The 26,520-nt window shown below is 40.8% G+C and overlaps 1 protein-coding gene across 4 annotated transcripts in view; it reads left to right on the top strand.

The window, feature by feature from the left end:
- Positions 1–290: 290 nt before the first annotated feature.
- pdlim5a (PDZ and LIM domain 5a) overlaps positions 291–26,520 on the top strand; it is a 57,110-nt gene continuing 30,880 nt past the window's right edge. For all 4 annotated transcript variants that reach the window (XR_013845395.1, XM_080049568.1, XM_080049567.1 and 1 more), the window contains exons 1-3: positions 291–409; positions 834–1,086; positions 13,482–13,633. Coding sequence is in view for 3 of the 4 variants with exons in the window: in XM_080049568.1 (XP_079905694.1) it covers positions 988–1,086; positions 13,482–13,633 (251 nt within the window). In the remaining variant the exon portion in view is untranslated. The remainder of the gene's footprint in view (positions 410–833; positions 1,087–13,481; positions 13,634–26,520) is intronic.

The following is a 26,520-nucleotide window of genomic DNA, read 5'->3' as shown; positions in this document are numbered from 1 at the left end:
CTCCCACACTCTTTTTCTTAATCCCCCCCTCATTTTCCCCCCCGGAGTGTTGTCCCCTCCCATCCCCTAATAATCCCCCTCCGTTCATATCACCCACTTCATTTCTCCTCCTCTTCTGTGTTCCACTCACTCCACCCCATGGGCCATTCCCCTCCTCTTTCTCCTCCCTCTCTCTCTCCACCCAACCTAACCTCTCTTCCTCTTCTCTTCTCCTCTCCTCCCCCCTTTCCCCTCCCCTCTGTCATCAGCTGGTATATAAGAGCTTTGCATCCCTCGCTACCTCTCTCACACACACATACAGTGTGTTTACTGGGATAGTGGGGATAGACCAGGGGCAAACTAGGGATTACATTGTCTGACTACCTGCCTGTAAAGGAATTATTTTCTCTAAGGAATTTCCATTCAAGAGGTACGGCCTTTCCATTCACATCATGATGGCATAAATAGGAAATGTGCTGCAATTATATTTTGTTAAGCTGTGGGTATTTTAATAGTGAGATAGAAATAGTATTTATTTTTGTTGTTGCTGCAAGTTTATGTGTTGACGGCTGGTTGCATAATGAAATTATTATTTGCAGTATGTTGTACATGTCATTTTATGAGTGTTTGCTGTGATTTTAAAGTGGCTGTCAGTATAGTGCCAGTTCTGACAGTATACATTTTTTTCTCACGTTTCCTTTTCTCTTGTGCTTCTCGTCTTCTCCCTTTGTGTTGTCCTCTTGACCCCTCTACTTCATCGTCTCAAAAAAAATGATTCCCCCTGCTCCCTTTGTCTTATGTAACCATACAATAACAAATCTAACCTGTACTTTTCTCTCATATCTTCCCTTTAGATCTTGGAAAAAAAATCTCAAAGGAAAGCCAAAATCCTGACCCATCATCAAACCTCAAGTGCTATCTCAGTTATCGCCTGATCTGCTACATATTATCCTGCCATCAGTACCAACACTTGTCCTTAAAACGCATTTGGCATCATCGACCAGAACCATGAGCAGCAACTACAGCGTTACTCTCCGAGGCCCCGCCCCCTGGGGCTTCAGGCTGCAGGGAGGGAAGGACTTCAACATGCCCCTCACCATCTCCAGGGTAAGACTCAAACACACACACACACACACACACACACACATACACACACACACACACACACACACACACACACACACGCACACACACTCAAACGTGGACTCGCCTTGACCCACACAAACACATGCTGATATGACCACTCCAACACACTTTGCATACTTTGCTGTATGCTGTACAAGCACATGACACCCTGTTTTATCTTCACACACACACTCGTATACACTCATTTATCACAGTGCAGCTGTCGGAAGGCATTCCAGCAATGTCGTATGGCCGATAAGTAATTAAAAAGATGAAAAGTGATTTGCTTGCTTCCTTCCCCTCACTCTGTCATCCTCCTCTCCTCTCCATCTTTTCACCACCTCACTGCACTTCCAGTGTCTCCTTGGCTCAACCCCCACCACCACACTTGCGATAGCTGAACTGAATCATGCGCCATCTGTCGCGTATCGACCACACAGGAAAACCTTTTCTTGCTCACCATGCATTCCACTTCCCTGTCTGCGGTGGAAGTGCAGCAATCAAAGTCCTAGCGCGCACATCTTGGCTTCAGTCTCTATTGTTTCCACAAATAATTTGATGGTCTCTTGGTTTCTGTGCCTTTCAGTGTTACCTCTTGTTGCCCTCCTAGTCTGCTGTCCATTCACATGGTAGTTAGAGTTCACACAAACACAGTGTGTTTCCCTCAGCGCTTTAACTATAGTGTGATCCTGATAATTATTTTCCTAAGTTTGCTCAAGCTCCTGTTGGGACAGTTTCATTGCAGCTTAATTTTCACAAACAGAAAATACAGTGTAGCATGCATGCACTGCACCCAGATACACACATGCATGGCATGTCCCTCACAGAAATAACTGGAATTGGCAGTGCACAAACTTATGGCAACATGAGACTGGTGATGATAGCTTGCCAGGTCCTGTTCCAGTCCCCATTGGGCCGCTTTGGGTTGCCATGTTTGTGTTATTACTTTGGATGTGATACTTTTCCCACTAACCGAAGCCATGTGAATTCATACCACGGTTGTTTGTTTGTGTGTTTGTGTCAGGGCATGTGTGCTTGGATTCAAAATTATGGAAGATGCTACCTGAGTTAGTGAGAGAAATAAATGACGGACAGAAGACTTGAATGGATAAAGAAAGCAAGAAAAACAAAATAAACATAATATAATCTTGATTTTTGACCTGTCGTTGTCACATCTGAAATAACAAATAATCAGGACAATGTTTTGCATCGCAAAAGAAGAAAAATACATTGAGACATTTACATTAATGTTGATGTTGATGTTGGTCAGTGAAGGTTTTCTTATTCCAAGAGAAATTGGCAGTAACTAAACTATAATGGGCTAAGCAGCCCACTCTGACCTTTACTGCAGTATCACAATGACAGTTATATGGTTTGAGGTTTCAAGACGTTGGCAGGAGTGTGAGTAAGTGCTGGTGCAGTTTTGGGTGCTGGTATAGTAAATGTCTGCTTAGAACCATAAAGTGTTCAATAAGAGGGTAATGTGACTTTGTCTTTTCTCAATAAATCAGTCACAGTGAATCAAGATTAAAATGATAATGATTGTATTTCTTTTTCTGTGCAACAGTGCAGCGTTATCGTTACATTAATGACCTGTATAAAATCCGAAGGTGTAAGCAAAACCTTAAGCCAATCAAATCAATCAATTGTCTTTGCCACTGATAAGCCGTTGGTTCATAGTTTTGAAAACTCTCTTTAGGTCCAACAAATTCTCAAAATGCAATTTGCTTGTGCCATTTTATAAATTAAAATAAAAACTTAAATATTGTTACCCGTTTTTCTGTGGCCATTGATTAACATCGGGTTTCTTTCTTCATCATTTGGCAAATAAAAACCTCTGTCTTCTCTAATATATCTTTAGATATGAATTTTATTGAATATACATTGCGTTTCTAAGAAGTCGAAATTTAGATAAGACAGGGAGAGGAGGGGAATGTTATTGACATGCAGTGCATGGCAACAAATTCACACAATGTTTACAGAGACTACGGGCGACTTGAGGCCTGATGACAGCGAGGATATGACACAAACGTCTAATATGTCACTCAACAGGCCATATATCTAGGACTGAACCCCTCACCCCCCATTCTAATCATACTTCATACCTTCCTATTTGTCTTTCTCCCTCTTCCTCTCTCTCTCTTTTTCTATGTGCTTCTCTATTTCATTTTAAGAGTTAGGTCTTATATAAGACATGAGTCACTCTTCACAAACAATATGTAGTTCAGATACAAGAATCAAACCAAACCCTAATCTTATCCGACCTATTAAAACCAGTTTATGGTGATGAAGGGCAGCGCCTCTGACCGCTAATCACCGACCCACTCACACACATCTGCTCATAAGCCCTGGTACATTCACCAAACACACAAACACACGCACGCATACACACACACACACACACACACACACACACACACACACACACACACACACACACACACACACACACACACACACACACACACACACACACACACACACACACACACACACACACACACACACACAAACACACACACACACACACACACACAAACAGATTGCCAGCCTAACCATAGAGTTGATTCTTACTAAAGTACCACAGAGTAGGGGTTATTAGAGAATGCAACATTACTGCCAAACCACACTTACCCTAACAGCTGCTGTTGCTATGCTCTGCACGTATGTGAGTATGCACTGTGTTTCCTTTATGGCACAAGTCGTATAGCCACGGTATTATCACATTGTACTGGTATGGCATCATAATGTCTAATGTATATCCTGTGCTATCTGCCCAGTAACTTCTTTTTCACTCTTTTCTTTTACTGTGTAGGATAGCAGTTTTATAACAGGCCAAGATTGACAGTGTTTTCTTCTCAAAGTGCCAATGAAACATTTTACCACAGCATTCCAGTGTCCTAGTCCATAAAAGGAGATATTTGAAAGGAAATGAATTTAGCTAAAGCAGACAATGTGAAAGAGAAGGGTTGCTAAGTTGATGGATGACAGCCTGCAGAACCTTGAAACTATTCGTTAGTTGAGCAGAATTTTTTCCAAATAATTCTATAAACAGAGTGGATTTCAGTAAGAACTCAGGTAAGGCTCTTGCTCTGGGACAAGAGGCTGTTGATAGGCTTAGAGAGAGCAATGGAAGTGTAAGCTGTAATACTTCACACGATTGCATCTATAATCACTACTCTCCCTCTAATACCTTGCCTTTTTAGTGAAGCAATGCTGCTCAAAAAGATTGTGTTTAGAATTGCCTGCAGAGGCACCCAAGTTACCTTTTAATCCTCATCAAAACCATTATTGATAAATATCAAAGTTTTTTTTTTCCAAGAACAAGGCCCCACAAGATAGTAAATAGCTGGCTTTTACTCTCGGCTAAATTTACTTCACAGCCCGATCAATATTTAAAACCTTTCTGAGGAGCAGCCCCTTTTACAGGATCCGCTGCTAAAATAATTGAAGGGAAGGCAGCCCAGGGGAGCATGTGCATTAAGCAGCGGAAAATAGATGCCTCACTTCACAGGTCACCTCCCACGACCGACCACACCCATTCCGGACAAAATCGGGTCTCTGAATATTGACCAGGGTGCCTCTTTCGGCACATTATTCCAGGAAAGGTATATTAGATTTGTCATCATTTAAGGTTAAAAAAATCCATCCATCTCTCTGTGTTTAATGTAGTTTGAATCAAATGTAGACAGCAGGAATACTTTTTAGATAGTGTCCATTTTCATATGCACATTTCATTGGAATTAGAATTTCTAATAGAGTTAATAATAATGCATCTGAGGATTCATTTTTCCTCCAGAGCTCTTGGTAGAGAAACATCTGCAGAGATAAAGACAGACACATTGGTGATCACACTTGATAAAGTTTGTTCTGACTAAAGAAAGGTGAGTGGACAGCTTATCTAATAAGACCTTGTCGGGGGAAGAATGCACTTACTGGAACACCATCAACAGCGGCTGCCTCCGTCCTCCCCAGAGGGGCCTTTAAACAGACGATGATAACAATTGACCGAAATGTGCCGTCTATTTAGAAGACTGTAAAGTTACCATAGGTTGTCTATCTCTGTTTTTCCGCTTTCCCTGCCTCTATTTCTGCCTCTTACGGTTCTTGCTCTTATACTCTTATACCAGATTGCAAAATGTGTGCCGTAACCTTTTATATCAAGCTACTAAAGCCAGCTGACAGCTCCTCAATATGACTTAATTACACGTAATCTATCTTAATCAAAGAAGTCCCTTGCTTCCCTCTGAGTATCTTTCTATCTTAGTGAAATAGCCCCAGAGCCAGAACCAACAACTTATCATTCCCTTTCCCACAAATCAATCTGTCAGTGCCTTTGTATATGTGTGTGTGTGTGTGTGTGTGTGTGTGTGTGTGTGTGCACGCTCATAGGGTCAGCCTTGTTGTATTTGGACAATGTAACAGACATGGCTTTTCAGAGCTCACAGCACTCGATAAGTTATCTTTCACTCTTGAAGATGTGTGTGGGTTGACGTTGCGTTTCAGGATTTGGCAACCGTAATTGTAGCTCTTTTGAGATGTCACCGTTCTTTTATTACTTCTTGTTTTTTTTGGAAGCACTTGTAGGTTGGTTTGTATAGAAAAATAAGTGGATTCCTTTATGAAAATATTCACATCCTTCCATATTGTGTGTTGACAGTTCTGTGTTCCTACTTGTGACCTCACCAAGGCCCTTCTGTCTGGTAATGGATTGACTTATCCGCTGTAAAAAGCCCTATCAGTCTCAAACATGCCGATACAGGAACCATGTGGAAATGAGAATCGCATCTAAATACTTATGTTGTCAAAAACAGTTACAGCTTTTCATACTCAGTTTTTCACGTTGGTTCCAGCAGTGCTGAGCTATTATATCATTGACATTTATTTAAGGTTATGATCTGGAAAGACATAAAGAGATTCGTCCCGAATTCGAGTAGCAACGGTTTCTTGAAGGAGGCTGTTTTATTGTAACTGGAATGAACAGAATTTATTTTGGGCCAGAAAAAACTTTTTATAACCCTGGCAGATAAACACAGCCAGGTCATAACATGTACTCCAGTGAATTCACAATGAAGAGACTTGAATACCCTATTGTTTAATGCAGCTAATGCATTTTCCACAGTGGCTGCTCATTTCCACCAATGTCTCCTCTGCCTTCCTCCCAGGAGGACACTGGCCTCACAACTGGTATCATGTGTATTCATCATAGTATATTGGTTGACTACAAAGACTGATAGAAATAAAACATGAATGGCTCCAAAGTTCAATAGGTAAAAAAAGCACTATCCATCCTCTTAGGATCTCCACTTTCCTTTCAGTATTTGCTTTATATGCTTTATTTAGACATTTTGTATTTGACTATCATGCGACAAGTGAATTCCAACGAACATTACCTTACGAATCATATGCTGCTGGTTTGAGTCTGAACACTTCTGTTAACTGTTTTTTTTTAAAGAAAAAAGTCAGTATCTTAGGATCTAGAAAAAGGCTACATGCCGTTACAAAATGTTGTACCGTTATCTCGCCAACCAACAAATATGTATATGACCTTTAAAGAGCTTCTGTGTTTGCAGTGAGGCTTTCTATCTTAACGTATAAGTTCAATTGCCACTTTGAACAGGAACCCCTTGATACTTGTACCTCACTTAAACATTCCAGAGAGATTTTATTCCCAGTGCCTCTGGATGCATTTCTCACCCACTGAGCTATAAACTTAACTTGATTAAAAGCATACTCAGTAATAGCACTCACATAATTTCTATAAAATGTAGGAAAATAATTGTCTCTCTGACAACTTTTTATGTTTTTTAGCCATGTTTCTCTTTTTTTAGATGTTGACTATAGTGTTGCAATTAGGACATACATAAATGACTCTAGATAAACATGAAATAACCTGTAACTTAAAAACACCCTTTTGGATTCATCATCTGTGTGCCACTGATGACGCAAAACTAAGTTACGTTCATAAGGATTAGGAACAATCCAGTCCTGTGTTCATTTCACTTTCTGACTGTGTGTTCACCAGCTCTGGCAATGCTAAGTCCCTCAGCACCATGACAATCACATCATTGAGTCGGGCTTTGAATGCTGCCTTCTTTGCTTCTAGTTTAGAGAAAGTATGATTAGTTTTTACAACGCTAGCGTTAATAATCAACTTTCCTGTAGTTGCACACTATAAAACTTGTTTGAGGATTTCCAGCAGTTTATCGTGACAGTGTCAGAGTTTATTTTGTTGGTGTGTATCCTGCACTTTTACTTGACCTGCCTTGTCTACAAAGTAAAAAGTATACAGCAAGTGATGTCTTGTTTTTCAAGTGATCTTTTTTCTACCATACTAAAGAGCAGAAAGTATGGGTATTGGTAAGCAGGGGTAGTGTCTATGCTAGCAACTACACATGGATGTAAACATTGCTGGTCTCAAAGGTTTTAAATGCCTCGTAAACCTTTTACGAGGAACACAATGCATTCAACACGTTTGTCAGACCTCTGGCATGCACTCAGTGCATTTTGGTGGGTTACACTCAATGTAAACTCCATAGGTTTAGTCCATACATTTATTTGTCTGTATTTGACAACTCATCCAAATAATGAGATACTTTTTCAGCTCTCTGTTAGATGTCGTCTTCAAAATGCATTTGAAAACCCATATTAGAAGAATCATTTGTGCATTAACTTGTATGTTCATGTTTACATGAACATACAAGGTAATTTATCAAGTTAGATTAAATGAACCTTTTTGAGTTATCATTTAGCTGAATGTTAATACGACGTATCAGCTTGTATCACAGTTGGATTGTGCTTGAATGGGGTGGTCGCCTGTAAGTATGGCAGATATCTGCAAAGCTTTACGTTTAATGTGTACAATGTGTTTGTGGGTTTGGCAGCTTTAGCCGCGGTGAGCTATCTATGATAACTCAATCTGACATAGCCTTTTTTTCCCATAAGAGTTTCCAGCATGAAGATACAAGTCAGGCAGTGGTTATTAGAACCTGACACACACAGCTTTAAAGATACTTTCATTGGATTCAAAGTATGTTTGCTAGCATTGGGGTGTGTGTGCGCTAAGGATGTAGTGTTGCAGGAATGTTCAATCACTTAGAGTGATCGATTGGTGGGCCGAGGCCATTTAAAAAACTTGCTGTATAAGATTATATTGATTCTAACTCCCAGTTGGGTTGCTACCCTTGCTACAAAGAATATGATCTCCAAATTCGCAATTCTATTATTTTCTCTATCGTCAACGTTCATGTATGGCAGTATCGTGCAGTACAAATTTAAGGTTTTTGTGTTTAAGAGTAGCCTGCAGTAAGGTGCATTATTTTGTATGTTTCTAACATAAGTAATGCCTTGTGCCTTAGGTTCCTTCATTGGATCATTTCATTTTCAAAAACTTGCCTTTTAACCCCCAGTCGTGAAATGCATTCTCTGTAACAGCTGCATTAGACCAGTGGATGTCTTCCACTCATTGGCATAACCTTAAAACAATTTCTGTGCTGAATCATTTAACTTTTCTGTTGTTGTTTTTTAGCTCTTTACTCTGTTGCTATGAGCTCAGAGCACCATAGCCGTCACGCTATTTTAATTTAATTTTAATCCATGCTCTGGTTCTACGTATATGCAGAGCTGGCCAATAAACTGTTTGGCTTATAACAAAATGATATTGATTGAAACATTACACAGGGGTTCTTTGACTATTTTTTCTATTTGCAGTTTTCTGCTTGCACATGCGAGTCAGATTGATACTAAGGGACGATTTATTGTCATGTTGGATGGCACTAGACAAAAGCCTATATTGCATGTCTGCTGCTGAAGCAATAACAGCTAAGTTAAATAGTTTTTTCTTGGGGCTGGCATATGGAAGCAGCATTTGTGGATGTTCAAGTTACAATGGACATCTTAGTACATGCTTCCCCTGCACTCAGTTTCATTCATAGCGTGATTTGGACCATCTGCCTGTCATCTCCGTCGCTCCTTGTGCTGAAAGCAGGCATTGTTCAAAGCACTCAGATTGGCCAGTGTATGTTCTAACCAGAAAATGTTTCAGCACTGCAGTAAGCTTTTATCGCTAGGTGTTGGCACAGATCTTTTTTTTTCAAGGCACTTAAATCAGACAAGCGCATGTGTCGAGAACTGGCAAGTTCATCAGTGAAGGCTTTTACCCACTGCATCTGGTTTTCTCTTTTCACAACTTTTTGACACAAATGCTGACCCTTTAACTTTTACATGAATACATAATGAGGCGAATGTAGTGTATGTCGAAAATACAGATTGTCAGGGACGATGTATGTGAGAGTAGACACAAGCACTTTAATTTAGAGGATTTATTTTTGGAATGTTGCAATGTTCACTGTCCTTCTCTACTGAGAGAGAATAATAGGCGTCTTTCGTGGCAAGATGCTCTGCTTTAATTGAACTGGTCTAGGGCAGGAGGCGTAGGTTACACTGGGTTTATCACAGCTGGTTTACAGAAAAAGAACTGCCTGCTGCGGCTGGAAACTTGGCTTTGTTAGTATCATCAACACCTCTTATATTACATGTAGGTGTTTTGTTCATTGTTGATGTAGAACATCTTTATTAGAGCTTAACAGCGGGATTTTGTGGGTATACTCATACATTTTCTTTCAAGGCTTTTATGGCAACTGTAGCCCTGTTCTCATTAGTGTAAATGAATGTCCCAATCAGAACAGACTGAAGTGAAAACAAGTTTCTGTTTAAAATATGCAAATTTACTATTTACTTCTCATGCGTTTTAGTTGTCTCCCTTTTGGGATGTTTTGTATTGCTGGTTCTTTAAAGGGCAAATTCCTAGAGGGTTACTAATGTAAGCCTGGGTTGAGTGTTAACGGACATCCACGCACATTTGCAGCTGAACAGCATGGATGTCTGTGAATGTACTGTGTGTGTGTGTGTGTGTGTGTGTGTGTGTGTGTGTGTGTCTATGTGTGTGCCTTAAGTATTATTTTTTCCTGTGGATATGTGCGTAGTGTTAAAACTGCTGTTTTCTGTCATGGCCAAAGCAACAGCGTCATAAATCAAATACCCTGGGAAAGTTGAAGTGCTCGGCTTGTTGCGTAGACACACTATTTGGATTTCCCTTTCTGGTTTTCTCAATGATTTGTTGCACTCTATGATAGATAGCCCAAAACCACTTTGAGTTCTAAAATCGATGGTGATTGAAAACAAATGTTTGCTAATGGAAACAAAATCCCTACTAGCAGTAATTTCTTTATTCTTGTATAGGATTACGACATAAATATTAAATACTTGGAACACAAATGAAAAATGTATTAACAAACAAAAAGGATTATCTACATGTTGCATGGCCTCTTGTTCTGGGTTAGGTTGAGTGTTTCTATGAGGACCGTATGTGGCGAGAGAGAGAACTAGATAGAGAGAGATAGAGAGAGAGTGGTAGCAGTTGTGTGTTCAGGGGACAGGATGAGAGCACTAATTGGGGGGAAAACATATAATTGAACATTTTGTGGTGAGGGTTTGGTCCATAACAGTGCCAGAGTGGTTAGCGTGAACACAGCCCTTGAAATGGGTCAAAACACAAACCAGTCTGTTTCTCCCTTCTTTTTCATCCATGCAATTTTAATCAGTGTCAAGTCAGTCCCTCATTACTTTCTTCCTCCTGCTCCTGTGGTTGTGAGTGGCGGTGAGTGATGTTGCGTGTGTTGGGCTAATATGACTATAAAAGGTTGGGGCTGCAGAGCCTTAACACTAATCCGGGTGCAGAGCCTCTTTTATTAGCCCTGCTTGTGTCTGTCTGTCTTTGTGTGTGTGAGAGACACAGATAGAGGTAAGGAAACAGACTCAGGGGGGGGAGTACTGCAATATGCTAAAAGACATCTTAACCCACATTTCACTCTCATTCTTGACACTTGTTTCTCAGAAACACATTTTCTTGTGGAAGCACCACATTCATTAGCTCCCACTTGGAAGTGATATATGGTGGGTGAGAAAGCCACTTTATAGCCGGGACAACCACAAAAGCGGCCTGTGTGCATATGTGTGTTCAGTGAAGTGGTCTGTGTGGTCCCTTTTCATGGTGTCAAAAGAAACAAATGACCTCACTCCTCTCTGGACACACTTAGACCTTTCGTGCGACCAAGAATGGTCAGAAACACAGCTGCAACTTGCTTTTTCTTCTCTGAGGACTTTAACAATATCGAAGCCCAAGTTTACTATCAATATAACAAACATATACTGTATAACCCAATTATTATTTCATTCAATTATGTTGAATTTGATGTTAGATTGCCAAAACAAGATATCAGTAATTGTGATGCAAGAGCATTGTTGAAATGAATCCTTGCCATTGGTTTTTGATAAAGTGATTTGGCGTCATGTGAAAGAGACATGAGATACGGTGTTGAACATCCTACGCACATTCCCAAATTTGTCTCTGTCCTCAGACTACTGATAAGAATGGCTCTGGTTTATACAGTATGACACAGGCTGCCACAATGCATTGGCCTTAGTGTTGAAGATGGTGACTGAGTTAAAGACACTGATAAAGAAAACCTTTTAACTGATACCGATACGGTACTTTGCCAACTTTAATTAGATTGGATTTTGGTGTGGACTGAGGCACACTGCTGTGCCTGTTCGTACCTTTTACCCCAACACTTTAACAAAAATAGGTTGAACAATGCTCCCAAATAAATGAACAACAGTAATGGGCGTGGACAATATTAAAATAATCCCCCAGCATAATTATAATGATACATTCAACATTACTTGCATGTTGATAGTACAGTACAACATGTTTGCATATTCCATGCTGAACAGTGGGCTTGGTATTAAAGGTCACATATTATGCTAAATGCACTTTTTAAATGTGTTCTAACATATCCATGGGTCCACAGTGTGCCTAGAGACTGCCAAAATATTTTTTTAAATAACACTCTCCTTTTCTCACAATCCCCCTTTCTGAAACCACCACCCCTCCCCCACCCAATATACTCCAGTCAGAATTTTCCCCTTTTCTGACCTCACAAACTGGAAAGCCAGAAGCTTCCACTGTGCAGCCCACACCCCTATTTCTTATTGGTCCACGGCCCTGACAGACAGAGGGCGAGGCGTATCTGGCTTCGCTTCCGGACAGGGGGCGGGGGCAGCGCAAAGATTGTATATTTACGAGGGGAGCTGCAGCTCTTTTTAAAAAATAGGCCATTGTGAGATTAGCTGAACTTCAGCATAGTACAATAAATTATCTGAAAGTTTTTTTCAGCAAACAATTAAAGAAAAACGTATTAGTGACCACTAAGACCATATAATATGGTGTATAATAGTACCGAAAAGTGTATAATATGGGACCTTTAAGAACCAGCCCTGCGGTTCAACATAAGTTCTTTTGTGTGGCTTGAATCTGTTTCAAATTAAACAGCTTCCCCCAGAGTGGAAGTGCAGCAATTACACTTTGTTTGGATGCAAATATTTAAAGCTTACCTCAAAAGTCATGGAAGACACTGAAAAAACCAGACACAAGAGAAATGGAATGTATACATATTTTATCACACGTGCAAACCAAGAGAAGACTGGCTTGTAATTGCATTTAGCTCAAAGCCAAACAAATCTGGTATGTGTCTACAGCATAGTGTCCCATTCGCTATTTGTCCCCTTTTTAACTGCCTTTTGTTCTGAGTAAAATGGAATAGCTGCCTTTTTATGGGGATTAGAATAACTTTAATTAGCAGTAAATTGGGTGTCAAGATAAGCGTCATTGTCTTGCTACCAAAGCAAACATTTCAGAACACCAACATCCGAGTTACGCGGCTTATGCTGAAATTTTATTTGGCTTGAAAGTGTTGTTTGTGTCCAGCATTTTCAGTTCACAACAACTTCCAAAGGTTCTGCTCTTACTGCAACATAATGTACTTAAGCAAACATGCACTCCAACTGTCATTTTTGTCCATTTATCCTTCTGATCCCTTTTAATTTCATTTCACATTTAACTAATAAGAATGGCTTCATATACAGGAGTGGAGAATTTAGACAAAATGATCGCCTTATTTTTTTCTCTCACACATGCTGAACTTTTGAATTTACCTCTTTCCTCTAAGAAGCTATAATATAATCCCAGTTTGACAGTGGGTCATAAAGACCAAACCAAAGGTAACTCAAAGATGAAGGCTCCTGCTATTGGACACACATCAGTGAAAGTACGGCAGACCCTCCATCATGTGGGGAGAGGACCCGGGTCTTTCATTAGCTTTGCCCAAAAGGCTTCTGTAATGGAATGGGTCTGTAAATCCTGTGATAAATACAGGGCTTATGTGTACTTTTTGTCATCACCTTGACCCTCCTTGATGTTTAATAATCCTGGCTATGCAGATGATTGAAGTTGTTTGTGTTTTTTTGTGTTTCTGCAGCTGACAGATGGAGGGAAGTCTGCTAAATCTGGCATTGCTGTGGGAGACATGGTCCTGTCTATTGACGGCGTCGCCACAGAGGGCATGAACCACCTGGAAGCCCAGAACAAGATCAAGAGCTGCAGTGGCAACCTCAGCCTCAACCTGCAGAAGTAAGTTCACTGAACTCACAATTCAGTATATATGGGCCAGTTTCATATACACAGATTAAGCCTATAGTCCTTGACCAAATGGAATTTTCAATGGAGATTTTCCATTGCAAGTACAATTTAGTAGCCTGGAAATCCAGACCCATATCTAGAACGATAGAGGGTCTGGTCACGATCAATAGTTATTCCCAACTCAAGGGGCGGCTCCTACTCCATGCATTTCAAATGCCACTGCACGCAATTGGATAGCACTACAACCAATCAGAGCAATGAACAAGTTGACGTATTACGCCCTGATCGTTTAGCGACCACCAGAATTAACTGTTAAATTAAACTTTTGCCGTGGCCGGTCAGCAAAACAGAACATTCCTCTTTCTTGCTAATGAAAGATTTAAGTGCCGTCTTCCAAATCGTAAAGGGTCGAGGCCAAAGCCGTCTAAAATTCAAACAACATATCCGCAGCCATCTTTGGTGTTTACTATCACGTCTTCGACTGCGCACGCACAGCACTGTCGTCATCCGGTTACGTCCGCCCCTGAGCACCATACATAGGGCTCTGGCCCGCCCATATCAGATAGAACCAATTGAAACTTAGCTCAGAATTTCTTGACGTATTTAATGAGCTTCAATGGAGAGTGTCCAGACCAACAGGCGCAGCAAATTTAATTTGCCAGCGCCTAGCGGCAGGTCTGGATTTCCAGGCTAACAATTTAGTCCAGGACTAGGACAAATCCAGAGTTAGAAAACGAAACCCACTTCACTTTTTACAATGATTTAACGTGTGAGTGGGAGTGGAAAGCCATTTCTCTCCATGACAACACACAGGATCCATACACTCCTGTTCAAACACTCCCAAACATACCCCGCATCAGATTTAAAGTCCAAGGTTCCCCCTTTCAACCCCCAGACGTCCCGCACACAGGCAGATGTTCACTGTTTTTGCAGGAGTTAATCTTGAGCTCAAACACAGCAACACCATTAGTTCTGCCCGATCTCCCAATCCCTGTAGGGAAAGAGGAATAACTGAAATCCCAGTGAGAGCATCACACGTGTAGCCCGACCCCTCATCCCCAAGGCCTACTCCGTACTATCTGGTGGAATCCTGTTGCCTCAGTGGAGGCTGATTTATCACAAGGCAGTTGTGTTGTTGCTGTGTATTTGTGTATCTGGCTATATTGGTTCTCATATGGATTGTATGGTCTGTTGCTTTTTGGCTGCACTTTTAGGCTTGTGTGCAGTTATTCATACACTCCTTTTGGATTTTACCTGATGATAACAGGAGCGGATTTACAGTAAACAGTACACGCAGAGGTGAAATGAATTGACATGGGATCCAAATGTCCTTTTCTTTCTGTGTGTTTTTGTTATGTCTCTTCATCTGGATTTTGCATTCTGTGCTCCCTCTGTGCCACTTTTCACCATTCTTTCAGCCCTCCCCTCATTTGAGGCGAACTGTCATCTAATTTCTGTACAAAGAATGATGGATGGAAGATGTTTGCTCATGGGCGAGTGGCGTACAACACATACTGTTATACTGGCAGGGCTTATATTTATTTTAGGTCAGTGTGCGGGCTCTTGTGACAGAGAGACCCCAGATCAAACAGTTTTTTTTAAATGTAGAGTAGATCTAAGTGTAACACACTTGGCTAGAGGTCATCAATGGATGATGTACCTGTCACAGTGGAAGTTCATGTTTTGATGGATGGTTATTACACCGGAGAAGGTCAACAGTTTTGCTGACAACGATGTGCAAGATATACAGCTAGTCGGTCTGACCCTGAAACTGAAATTGTTTTTGCAGATAACAGTAGCAGTTCCTTTGACTCATACCCCCTCAGCTATTTCAAATAAACAGCACAGCCTTCCTCAGCATATTGATAATTCATCACTGAAGGCTTTCCTACCGATTGATTTTTACAATAATTTGTTTCATAAAGATTAGGGCACTATTCAAGAGTAGTTTATATAGAGAAGTGATCCAAGCCCTGACCTGTGATTTATTGAGTTGAACAACAATAATACACTCTGCATCTGCTTAAGTTTGTCTCCCTTAGAGCACTGACGACTGATGCATTCAACCTTTCTGTGCTGTATCTGAGGACTGACATATGTAAAAAAGAAAAAAAAGAGTTGGTGCTTTGCAAAACTGCTCACGCAACTAAAACTTGAACATTCATATCCATTCTAATGGCTTTCGCAACATGTATATTATCTTTAAGGAATAGTACGAAATTTTGAGAAAAGAAGATGTGGGCAAGAAGATCGATACTAGTCGTCTGTCTGTTAAATACGAACCTACAGCCAGGAGATGGTTAGCTTGTAGCTTAGCTTAACATAAAGACTGGAAACAGGGGGAATTTAGTAAGTGCAGAGGTAATGGTAGGGGGATTTGCTTTTTAGCTTGTGGTCATATCAATCTTGTTTTTACTCTCTCAACAAGAAAGAAAATAATCATATTTTCCCATATTGTCACACTATTCCTTTACCACTCATTAATGTTAATGTTTTTTAACTGCCGTGGCTTTCAGGGCAAGACTTGTTACTGGAACAGGCTTTATTTTCCAATTACTTCATTAAGGCGCCAGATGAGCTGCCAAGCGCCAGTTGTAACTGAGCAAAAATCTCATGTAAGGGTTTGCTTGTTTCGTGGGCCCAATTAAAGGATTATCTGTTCTGCATCGCTCTGTGTTTGTGGCAAACATCAGCACTGGAAGGTTTGATGCATGCCCTATTGGAAACACATGGAAGGGCTTGTTTCATTAAGTGGCAGCATTATATTATTAAGGCTGTGTGACCAGGCAGCCATGTTGGGGACAGCTGGCTCCAGCTTCTTCTTTACTGGGAAACTTTAGGGCCCAGAAGATTGACAGAAATGTCTGTGCCTTCTCCAAACTCCATTTACAATAGGAAATAAGATCAGAGTTGGACAGTTTCTTTATGTTTGTTGTTTGGCATTCATTGGCACTGTGAGTTGGACATACTGTACATTCAAAGAGTGTCATGCCTAGGTCAACATCTGGACTTTAATAGGTTTACATGCGTAATGGAAAGAATCAATCTAGTCCCTTGTTTCTGTTAGTTTTTACAGGGCGTCACTGACTTCTCTTTCTTATTTTTCCCTTTCTGCCTGCACAAGTTTGTCACCGGGTCAGATGGCAAAAGGAATGATAACAGTGAGGCGATAGAGATAAATGTTAACAATGCATGTGGCGTCTGTATGTGTGTATGTTAAAAGGAGACAGGTTGTTAGTCCTTTTCCAAATAAAGGGGCGAGGGGGGTGGGGGGGGGGGGGGGGAGAAGAGATGGACAGCAGATGTGTGTACAAGAAAAGTAAAAACTGAAACTAAATTTGTCCCAGTGATAATTTTTCTAAGGGATGACATGGCAGATTATCAAATTATCCTGGCCCTCACCCACCTCCCTGTCCAATAAAAAGAAAAACTGTAAGAAAATCAGGATTTATTAAATCAAAAGTAATGCCAAATAGATGCATGAATGCAAATACCATGGTAACCAGAGTAATCATCACAAACCAAGAATTGCTTAGCTGTCCGCTCAGAGACCCTACTTTACTTGTGCGGTGGAAAACATATTACTGTAAAGGCAGCTGTGCTGACATTTCAGGTAACAGGTGCCAAGGCAACACCAGCGTAAGCCCGTTGTTCCATTCATCCCAGCTCAGATCTTCAACTGATCTAAGCAGCGTAATGCCAGGTTTTAAAGTTCAAATGAGGCATCTATGCATTAATGGAAACAATAAAACGACCTAGATTAAAGACGTCTTTGATTTTCTGTGAGTCATTCTTCAAACACGTTACAGATTTTTGATGGAGGTTCTGGCAGCCGCCCTATCAGCTGGCTTTGCTGTCAAACAGCAGGTTTTTTTTTAAAAATCTTCAATTACTTGAAAAGCAGATCTCACATACATCAAAGGCTGTTTTTATCAGTGTCTTTCATCCAGGAACGGTTCCTCCTTTATTATTTTTATTTAGTTTTTAAACTTTCCAAGATAAAAAAAAATACTTCAAAGTTTCAGTATAGTTTCCATTTCACTCGCTTTACTTAGTTTCACTTTGACCGTTGTGCATACAAATTGTTCCTGATTTGTGTGAGTTTCGCTCCTACAGTATATCTATAGGGCTGAACTATATTTGGCTACTGCCGCAAGTGTCTGGCAATGTAGTGTGTAAATTGAATTACTTGCCTGTGAGACTTTTCACTTTATCTCAGTGTGACTGAGTGATTCTATGGGCTGTCAACTATCAGTGTCATCAGTGTCACATATAATGATTACGTTCATTGTTCAATACTGCCTCTTTTTATTCACAGTGTCTGTAAAACAAGGTGCTTCCAGAGTGATTTATTTTCTGCATAACTGGAATAGCGAGAGGGAAATAAATAGTCATGGTGACACGACCGGTTACAGATCTGTAGTGTTTGTTGTTTTACTGAACATTTCAATCGTTGCATGGGTTTGTCTTCTGTCTAGGAATGCACTCTGTATTGTAGCGTTAATAATAGCTCTCAAAACACAACATAACTTTTGGTTGGTGACCTTTGGAGCCTTCGCATCTTTCTGTCGATCAGTGCTACGGTGCTTGTAGCTTTCCTGCTAAGAGTGTGAGAGAGAATAATGAAAGAAGCAATAAAGGGAAAGAGGGAAGTTTAAAAAAAGGTCAAGGGAAAAAAAATGGAAGCAGCAGCACGGCAAAGAGATGAAAGAGAGGCATGTACACAATGATTGACATGGTCAGTTTTTGACTATGGTCAGTTTTTGTCCATCTGTAATTTTTTTAAATTCATGGAACTGCTTAAAGGCCGCAGGTGAGAATGGTAAAACACATTTGCTCCGTGTTTAGCTTCATAGATATCCATAAAGTTTTACTGTGATTACTTACGCACAGCTGTGGAAAAAATGAAGCCGGGTTTCTGGGAATTTCTTTTTTTGCGATGAAAGATTTTCCCATTTTTATCTTCATTGTCAAAATCAATTCCATTTCATGAGACCTAGAAAAAAAATACAGCTAATATCTGGTTATCGAGACGGGCTCTTTTACTATGGGGGAGATATCAGACACATGTGAAGCACATGTGGTCATAATAGCACACACACATAGACTGTCAAGTTGGCACTGTACAGTTTTAGTACATTCCACTGGACCACTTCAGTCTTTGTATCAAGCAAGAACAGATGGATAACGACCCTGTCTTCTAGAAATTGTTTTTATACTGCCAACTTGCAACAGCAAGATATGTTTTTAATCCACAAAATAAAGAGACATTGTTAATTAACATGTCTGCCACATCGGAACATTTGGAGACCGAACACACATTGGTTGTGTTATAAACCATTTTTTTCTAACCTTACCCAAAGTGATTATACTGCATATACCTAACCACTACCTACTCCAACTGAGAGGCATGCTGTATTGTAGCTCTCTCCACAGCATAATCAAGGCACTAGTAAATGCACATGTCCTATCAAACCCTAACTGAATAACAAATGAGAAGCACATTAATGCAATTACAAGGACACAGGATTGCAATGCGTGGGAGCGGTCGAGTGAGCAGGATACGGATAGAGGAACAAGAGAGGTCACGGCTGGAGAAAAGTGATAAGGTGGAATTGAAGGCATGTTTTACTATGTGGACTAAAGGGAGGTTGTAGTTGAAAAAGATGATGAAAGATTGGCAGAGAGAAGGTGACCAAGGACAAAGGCAGGAAATGGACAAAGGAGGTAACAATGAGAAGCTGACACCAGACTAGGGGATGAAGCGGACGGATAGGCTTAGAAGAACTGAAGCTAAGTTTAAGCAATTGATGGGAAAGTGTACAAGAACCTAGTGGGACTTACCTTAGACATTTCTGAGGTATAACAAACGTTTTCTGCTTGCTGATGTCTTTACCCTCAAGCAGTCCCACAAGTGTATTGCAATCACAACGTCTCAACACTTTAAATGAGCCTCTTCGGCAACGTAATTATTCTCTTTAGAGGAACACCGAAGTATTAAACTGTTCATTTTAACCAATCATCTACTGCCTCAACAAAACCACCTTTGTATTGCACTGTTACGCACTACAACTGCCAGTGTCTGGCCAAATGCTTTATTCCCCACAGTGAAGTTGTTTCGAAACCCATCTGACTCTTTAATAGGCTTGTGTGTGTGTGTGTGTGTGTGTGTGTGTGTGTGTGTGTGTGTGTGTGTGTGTGTGTGTGTGTGTGTGTGTGTGTGTGTGTGTGTGTGTGTGTGTGTGTGTGTGTGTGTGTGTGTGTGTGTGTGTGTGTGTGCATGCAAGTTGTTCATGAGTGATGGCTCGGCCTCAAGGTCTTGATGTGTTTGAGGGAGTTAAAAGGTACAAACTGAATAACGGTTGACCTGATGCACCTCACAGTACGCTACAAACGGATGCGTGCGTGGACAAAACAGGCTATCACGCGAGGGGGAAAGGTTTTCAAGCTGCCTTTGTGTTGTGCTGAGTTAATTGGTTCCACTTGTCTTTTTATCAGAGTGGGGATCCCCACCCGTTGAAAGGACCTCAAACAGGATAATTACAGTGTTTGACAAGCCTATTCTTTGTGCCAGAGTGTCTCAGTGGTTGTCACATATATAACAGTGGAGTCCAATGTACTGTACTCATGTAGAAAGCCACAGGGACGAGCCATAATAAGTCATGTGTAAACACAATCAGATCTTAGATCTCTTGAGCATTTGGGATAGTAAGCGCTGATTTGCAACGCTGTGGTGTTGTTTTTCTGCGGTGTCACTGATTTACCGACCCCTCTCCACATTCGTAACCAAACACACACATCAGTCAGCGAGGAGATTAAGCTTACCTCAGCACTCTATATCTCATACATATATTAATATGCACTCCACACTCGCGTTTTACATACATGCAAATCGTGATGAAGAAAATAGAAGTGGAGAAACAGAATATTTTACACACACACACACACACACACACACACACACACACACACACACACACACACACACACACACACACAAGCATAGATCTCATGGCAGCTGTTTGGGTTATTTTGAGTCTAGAAGTTGGCTCTGGGTGCTCTGGCAAGGGGTTTGGTGAGGGGAGTTAATGTGGGGTCGGGTATACACTTTCAGTTTGTTTACATTGTGTTCTCTGGATAGAGAAACCAAGCCAAGATCCCTGGGTTGTACGTGCACATGTTGATACTTGAGCCACATGCCCAACAAACCAACGCACACACAAATTTATATGAACTGGAAATGTTGGTTTGCCTTCACCAGACCAGAGACTGTATATATTTGCATGGCCGAAGGTGTAATCTAGAAGGGAGTTAATTATTCTGTACATCTTCAGATATAAACTCAAGTACTGACATGCATATGTCCCTTTGTAGATGTGTTGTTTGTAACGTTATCCACACAGTGAAATCTGTTATTGTCCATGTGCACATCCATGAGTAATGATCATCGTCTCAGTTACATTGTTTGTCATTTGGTGCATGTGTCATTTACCTTTTTTTAGGTAAGACTGACACTTTACGTAATTAGATGACCCACTGCGTGTTTTTAGCTGACAGTTTGAAATGAAACCCAGATAGGCCTGTGTGCCTACTGGAAACTGACCCGCATGTAGCAAGCACGGCGAGTTTTAACGAGCCTGGCTTTGAAGGAGAGAGATAATTGGACTCCCTGTTTACAAAAGACTGCAGAGATCATGCTTTTACAAAAAATACTTATGCACCTATAAAAGTAGATTTGGTCCGCTGATGTGTTTCAGAGCAAAGAGAGAGCAACGACGATTTTTTCACAAAATTGAAAAAAATGACCTGTAAAAATAACCCTTAACCCGTAGTCCAAATAGTCTGCTATGTCTGATGTTATGTAAGGTTCAAAGGAATGCTCATCGACTGATATACATATTTCTGCACATACCTGCCTTTTCACTTGGTTGCTTTACAAACAGTGCCACTTTAACACTAGATAATGGCTAAATATGGTGTCCTACTAGAGCCCAAGCAGAATAAATCCAATCTACATAGTTGATACATTTATTCAAAATATGTGGTACATAGTACAATATTTGGTACATCAGTTAGACGTTGTGAGAATAGTACTGTACCTGCAAAAATCCACATCCCCATGCAAGTCCTATGCACTCATGTGGACACTCTGCACAGCTGCCATTGTCACTTACTCCAGCTCTGATATTTGCCAAAGATCTTCCAAAGCCAACAGCACTAAACTGCAGGCTCACCTGTCTCTGTCTTTCACTGGGCTGTATCTATTCGCCAAATAATATCTAAAACTGATGGCCTTCATATTGGGCTAGGCTAGGGCCAGTAATATCCTAAGACCAAGAGAATGCAGCCACAGCTTGACACACCTGTCACTGCCTGTCCTCTGCTAGTATGTTGTTTTTGCCAAGGAAAATACAAATCCCAAGGATATTAGAGGTCTGTGGAGGTATGACCCACGTATAATCTGATTCCAAGAACATTGCGTTAAGCTTGACTGTCTCTGTTTTTTAAATTTGTCTCTGGTATTTGCCAGATATATCTCAGAGTAGGCCAAGAGCACTCATCTTTAAGGCCAGCCAGCATTGTTGAATGATACCCGAAGGGTCAGCCTTAGTTAGCACTGTGATGAATTATCTGTACCCATTAGAAGAGAAACACAAGAAGCTTCATTTCATATGTGCTGAATAATTACTATAAATAAGTTACAGGGTGTCAGTCAACATGAACTTTACACTCTGCAGTTTTGTTCCAAGTAAAATAAACCTCTAATAATAGTTACAAATCACTCTGTAATACATCGCAATCAGCCTGATTTGAAACCCAATACACTTATCTCCCAGACACAATTTGCCATCCTCCCTTCTTAGTTCTCACATTAAGCTTTATATCTACTGTGTTATCAGTTCAGATTGGCTCCGGATACATAGTGTAACTTCAGCCAAAATGACTCGCTCTGTGTATATACTGTATTTTTGCAGTTACATAATCAGATGACACCACGTTCAACTCTTGTGCTGTGAGTGTAATCCTACGGAGAATGTGTGTGCTTTTGGTTCCTTTAACTCCAGTGTACCTCTTGCACTCTCATTCCTCTCTGACCTTTTTCCTTTCTTTCGTCCTATTAAAGCTCATCTGTTGAAAATGCAGTTCTTTTATTGTGGAAAACAGAAGCCGAAGGAATTCAACAACTTGAGGTGTTTTGCTCAATGTCCGCGCCAGGCCCAATTTATGACCGCTGTCGTATCACTGTCGCCTAAGTTTATAAGACATGTGACTCTCAATGTGAGTCAGACAACATATTGAGATTGCGTGTGTGTGTTTGTGTGTTTGTGTGTGTGTGTGTGTGTGTGTGTGTGTGTGTGTGTGTGTGTGTGTGTGTGTGTGTGTGTGTGTGTGTGTGTGTGTGTGTGTGTGTGTGTGTGTGTGTGTGTGTGTGTGTGTGTGTGTGTGTGTGTGTGTGTGTGTGTGTGTGTGTGTATCTTAAGGAAAGAGCCAGAGGGTGAGAGAAAACAAGAAATGGGACAGGTAAACATGAAAGAAAAAAACACTGAACATAGAATCAAAAATATATTAAAGACATTTTAATAAAAGCCAGTAACTCTTCTATCCGTGTGAGTGAATCTCTGAGTGATAATGACGCTCATTGATATCCATAACTCTCTTTACAGACACTAGGTCCAGATGTTGTATATGGAAAACCCTTCCTGGTCCAGCTGTGGATCACATTGATTGGCAGGCGGTCTCGGTGCTGAGTGCTGGACCCAGCTGGAGCGCTTGTCTCTTTAGACTGAATTTCTTTCTTCTGTTTGATGCACTGTGTTGTTTCTGATTTAGCTGCATTAAGAAAAGGTAGCCATCAGCTGCCAGAGAGAGAGAAAAAAAGAAACTGTAAAGTAGACGGCACTAGCCTTATGAGAAATATCAATCTCACTTCCTCCCTCTCTCACTCACAGTAAATATACGTTGTAGGTACTTATGTGCGCTTGTGTACGTTTGTGCCCTTCATTATTCCAAGGTTTATTCCCGTGCTGTTGATGCAATAAGTACCTACCATAAGTACATGATTTGAGACCTTAGTTATGTGATGTATAGATCTAACAAAATGCAGCACTACAGGCCTGTTCAACTGTAATCTCTGCTCCAATTCATTCCATTTTGGGGCCCCCTAAAATTATGTGGATGTCCTCCTCCAGTTTGCCCCCCCCCCCCCCTTCTCCCGTCGGTTTCCCTTATGGAGCCCCAGTATGCACTAAGTTTGCCTTCAAGGCTGAGATTCCTAAACTCCTTCTGCCCAGGACCTGTACTTGAAACAATGTCATGAACTCACACCAGAGCTTTGTTTAGTGTTGGGTTCAACCTGTGTTGCGTAAGATGGAGGTTAAATATGTTTGACAGCGCTGGCATGACTTTGATAAAACTGAGATTTGCTCAGTGGTTAGGGGTGTTTCTGAGCTCCTGGGGTTGGTATGGTTTCAGTCAAGATTGATTGTCATAGTGTGTTTGTCAATCGATGTCGATCAGAACTAAAGCACAGTTGTGTGTGGAAATGTGTTCAACGCAAACAGACTGGCTGCCCTCCATGTACAGTCCATGATGGAGTTATTTGTTTATCAAATTAAAGTCTAAACTGCGATGGCAGTGTTTGGTGAGGGCGTTTCCGTGAAGTGTTCACTGAGGTATGGCCAGGCATTTTTTTGGGTCAAGCGCCATTAACAATGAGTAAAAAAAAAATGCTTCTAACATGCCAGGTTGTGTGGCAAGGAAAATATTATGGAAATGCGTTGGTATTACTGTGTTGCTATGGTGTGTTACTGCATGCCGACGTGTGTTTGTGTGTGTCCTGCGTGTCTGTTTTGAGTGCCTGAATGTGAGCTCCTTTGTTTATGTGAACGGCTTTTACTTCTTGGTCAGACTGGAAGGGACACAAAGTTGTAAAAGTTTAAATAACATTTTAAAAGACAACATAGGACTCTAGTCCTTTCATCATCATGTTTAACTGCCATGTGACTCTGCAGACGGTGCCGGAAGACAGACAAACTCGCTCCTATAGACACTGCTGTATATGGTTAACCCAAAGGAAATATTTACAGTATATATTTGTATGAATGTAATGTTACATAAAATCCCTTTTGTGAACTTGGAAAACATTTAAGAATAATAATGTAATAATGTAAGTAACTAGGTTGTTCATCAGTTCTTTGCCTGAAATGATGTCAAATTTAGTTTGCGTTACCACTCTTCTTCTTTGGTGTCGTATAATTGCTGCACATTGTACAATACTTTTTTTTTTACAGTGTTTTGTCCTAAATAAACACATTCTTTACCCATTTTATTTTTTGTCAAATGGACTTTATTTATGTCATTGTCCAGGAGTAAAACAGTCATATAGCAGCACAATATTCCAGTTATATAGAGTTATGTCTACACAGGAAACACAATAACTATACTGCAGTGTCAGTTCAAAGACCTCTTCTTTGGTAATCCATAACTCAAAAAGGTTTGTTATATCGAACAAAAGTGTCTTTATGTACACATAACACTGACAATCGGTCTGAAAACCGACAATACAGAAGGAGTTATTGACTTGCGGGAGCCTCAGGCGTTTTGTCTAGCCACATTGATCTATTGTAGGGGATGAAGTAGCACAAACATTACAGCGAATTTGTAACAAGAAACCCCTCTTGTCATACAGAAAAACTGAGGTAATTTAAATGTTTCTTCTGCCTGCAATCCTCCAGACATACTTAACATTTTGTGGATTTAACTGCGCTAGGTTTTTTTTAGTTAAACCGGTATAGTTTTGGACAGACCTCTTTCCTTCGGTCTGGTCAGTGTCAAAGCTTCTTTTTATGATCCCATGTGATGTCATACTCAGCTGTAAGGGCCTGCCGGGGTCTCGGTGGAGATAGTGGTGGGAGGTAGTGGATAGAGGGAAAGGGAGGGTCACACACACACACACACACACACACACACACACACACACACACACACACACACACACACACACACACACACATGCACACAAACCCAAAGAGCGCAAACCCACAGACCTACAGTACTTTATACTTTAACCCTGTCTCCTATGGGCTTGCCCAATTTGTGGACTGATAAAGACAGGCAGACTCAGCGCCCAGATCTATTTAAAGGCCCAGATGTAGATTCGCTCACATTGCTCTTGAAATGGAGAGACAAAAGTAAAACGGTTGATTTTGGATCTAATCATACCAGCAAAGGAATGTTGCACCAGCTTGTGAAATAAGGAGTCATAGACTTATATTCAGTCATCATCTGTCTTGTTTTCCTTACCATAAACTACATCATACCTAAACACACTCCCTCCATACCCCCACACCAACACCACCGCCACACACATACACACACTCATTAACTGTTGACACCTCAATGCTGAGACACACGTGGCAATAATCCTGCCAGTCAGCCTGTTCCTTACGTGTTGCCCTGGTATTCTCACTGTCTGCTTCAGTTTAAGGTGAAATTACAAAAAAATCCTCTGAAACCAAACCAGGCCATTTCTCCTTTTTTTCCTAATAAGGCACAGAAAAAGAAAAAAATAGGCAAAGGCTCAGTGTGTGTGTGTGTGTGTGTGTGTGTGTGTGTGTGTGTGTGTGTGTGTGTGTGTGTGTGTGTGTGTGTGTGTGTGTCCTAATTTCAGGAATGACGACTGCATAGATTTTAGTGGGGCTTTGTTTCAATAATCATTATGCTTTTTGTTTAAAAAGGAGTGACCTCATTGTCAGGAAAGGGAGAACGTTTGGGATGAAAGGAAGGAAGGAGTGTGTAAGAGAAGAGGAATGAGGTAATTAAAACATTGCAGTACAAGGAGGAACAGGTGTAAAGACGGATTAAGAAGAAAAAGAGAA

The sequence above is a fragment of the Ammodytes marinus genome (genome assembly GCF_949987685.1).
Source record: "Ammodytes marinus genome assembly, chromosome: 2".
Classification (NCBI taxonomy): Eukaryota; Metazoa; Chordata; class Actinopteri; order Uranoscopiformes; family Ammodytidae; genus Ammodytes; species Ammodytes marinus.
This window is presented reverse-complemented; position numbering and strand designations above follow the sequence as displayed.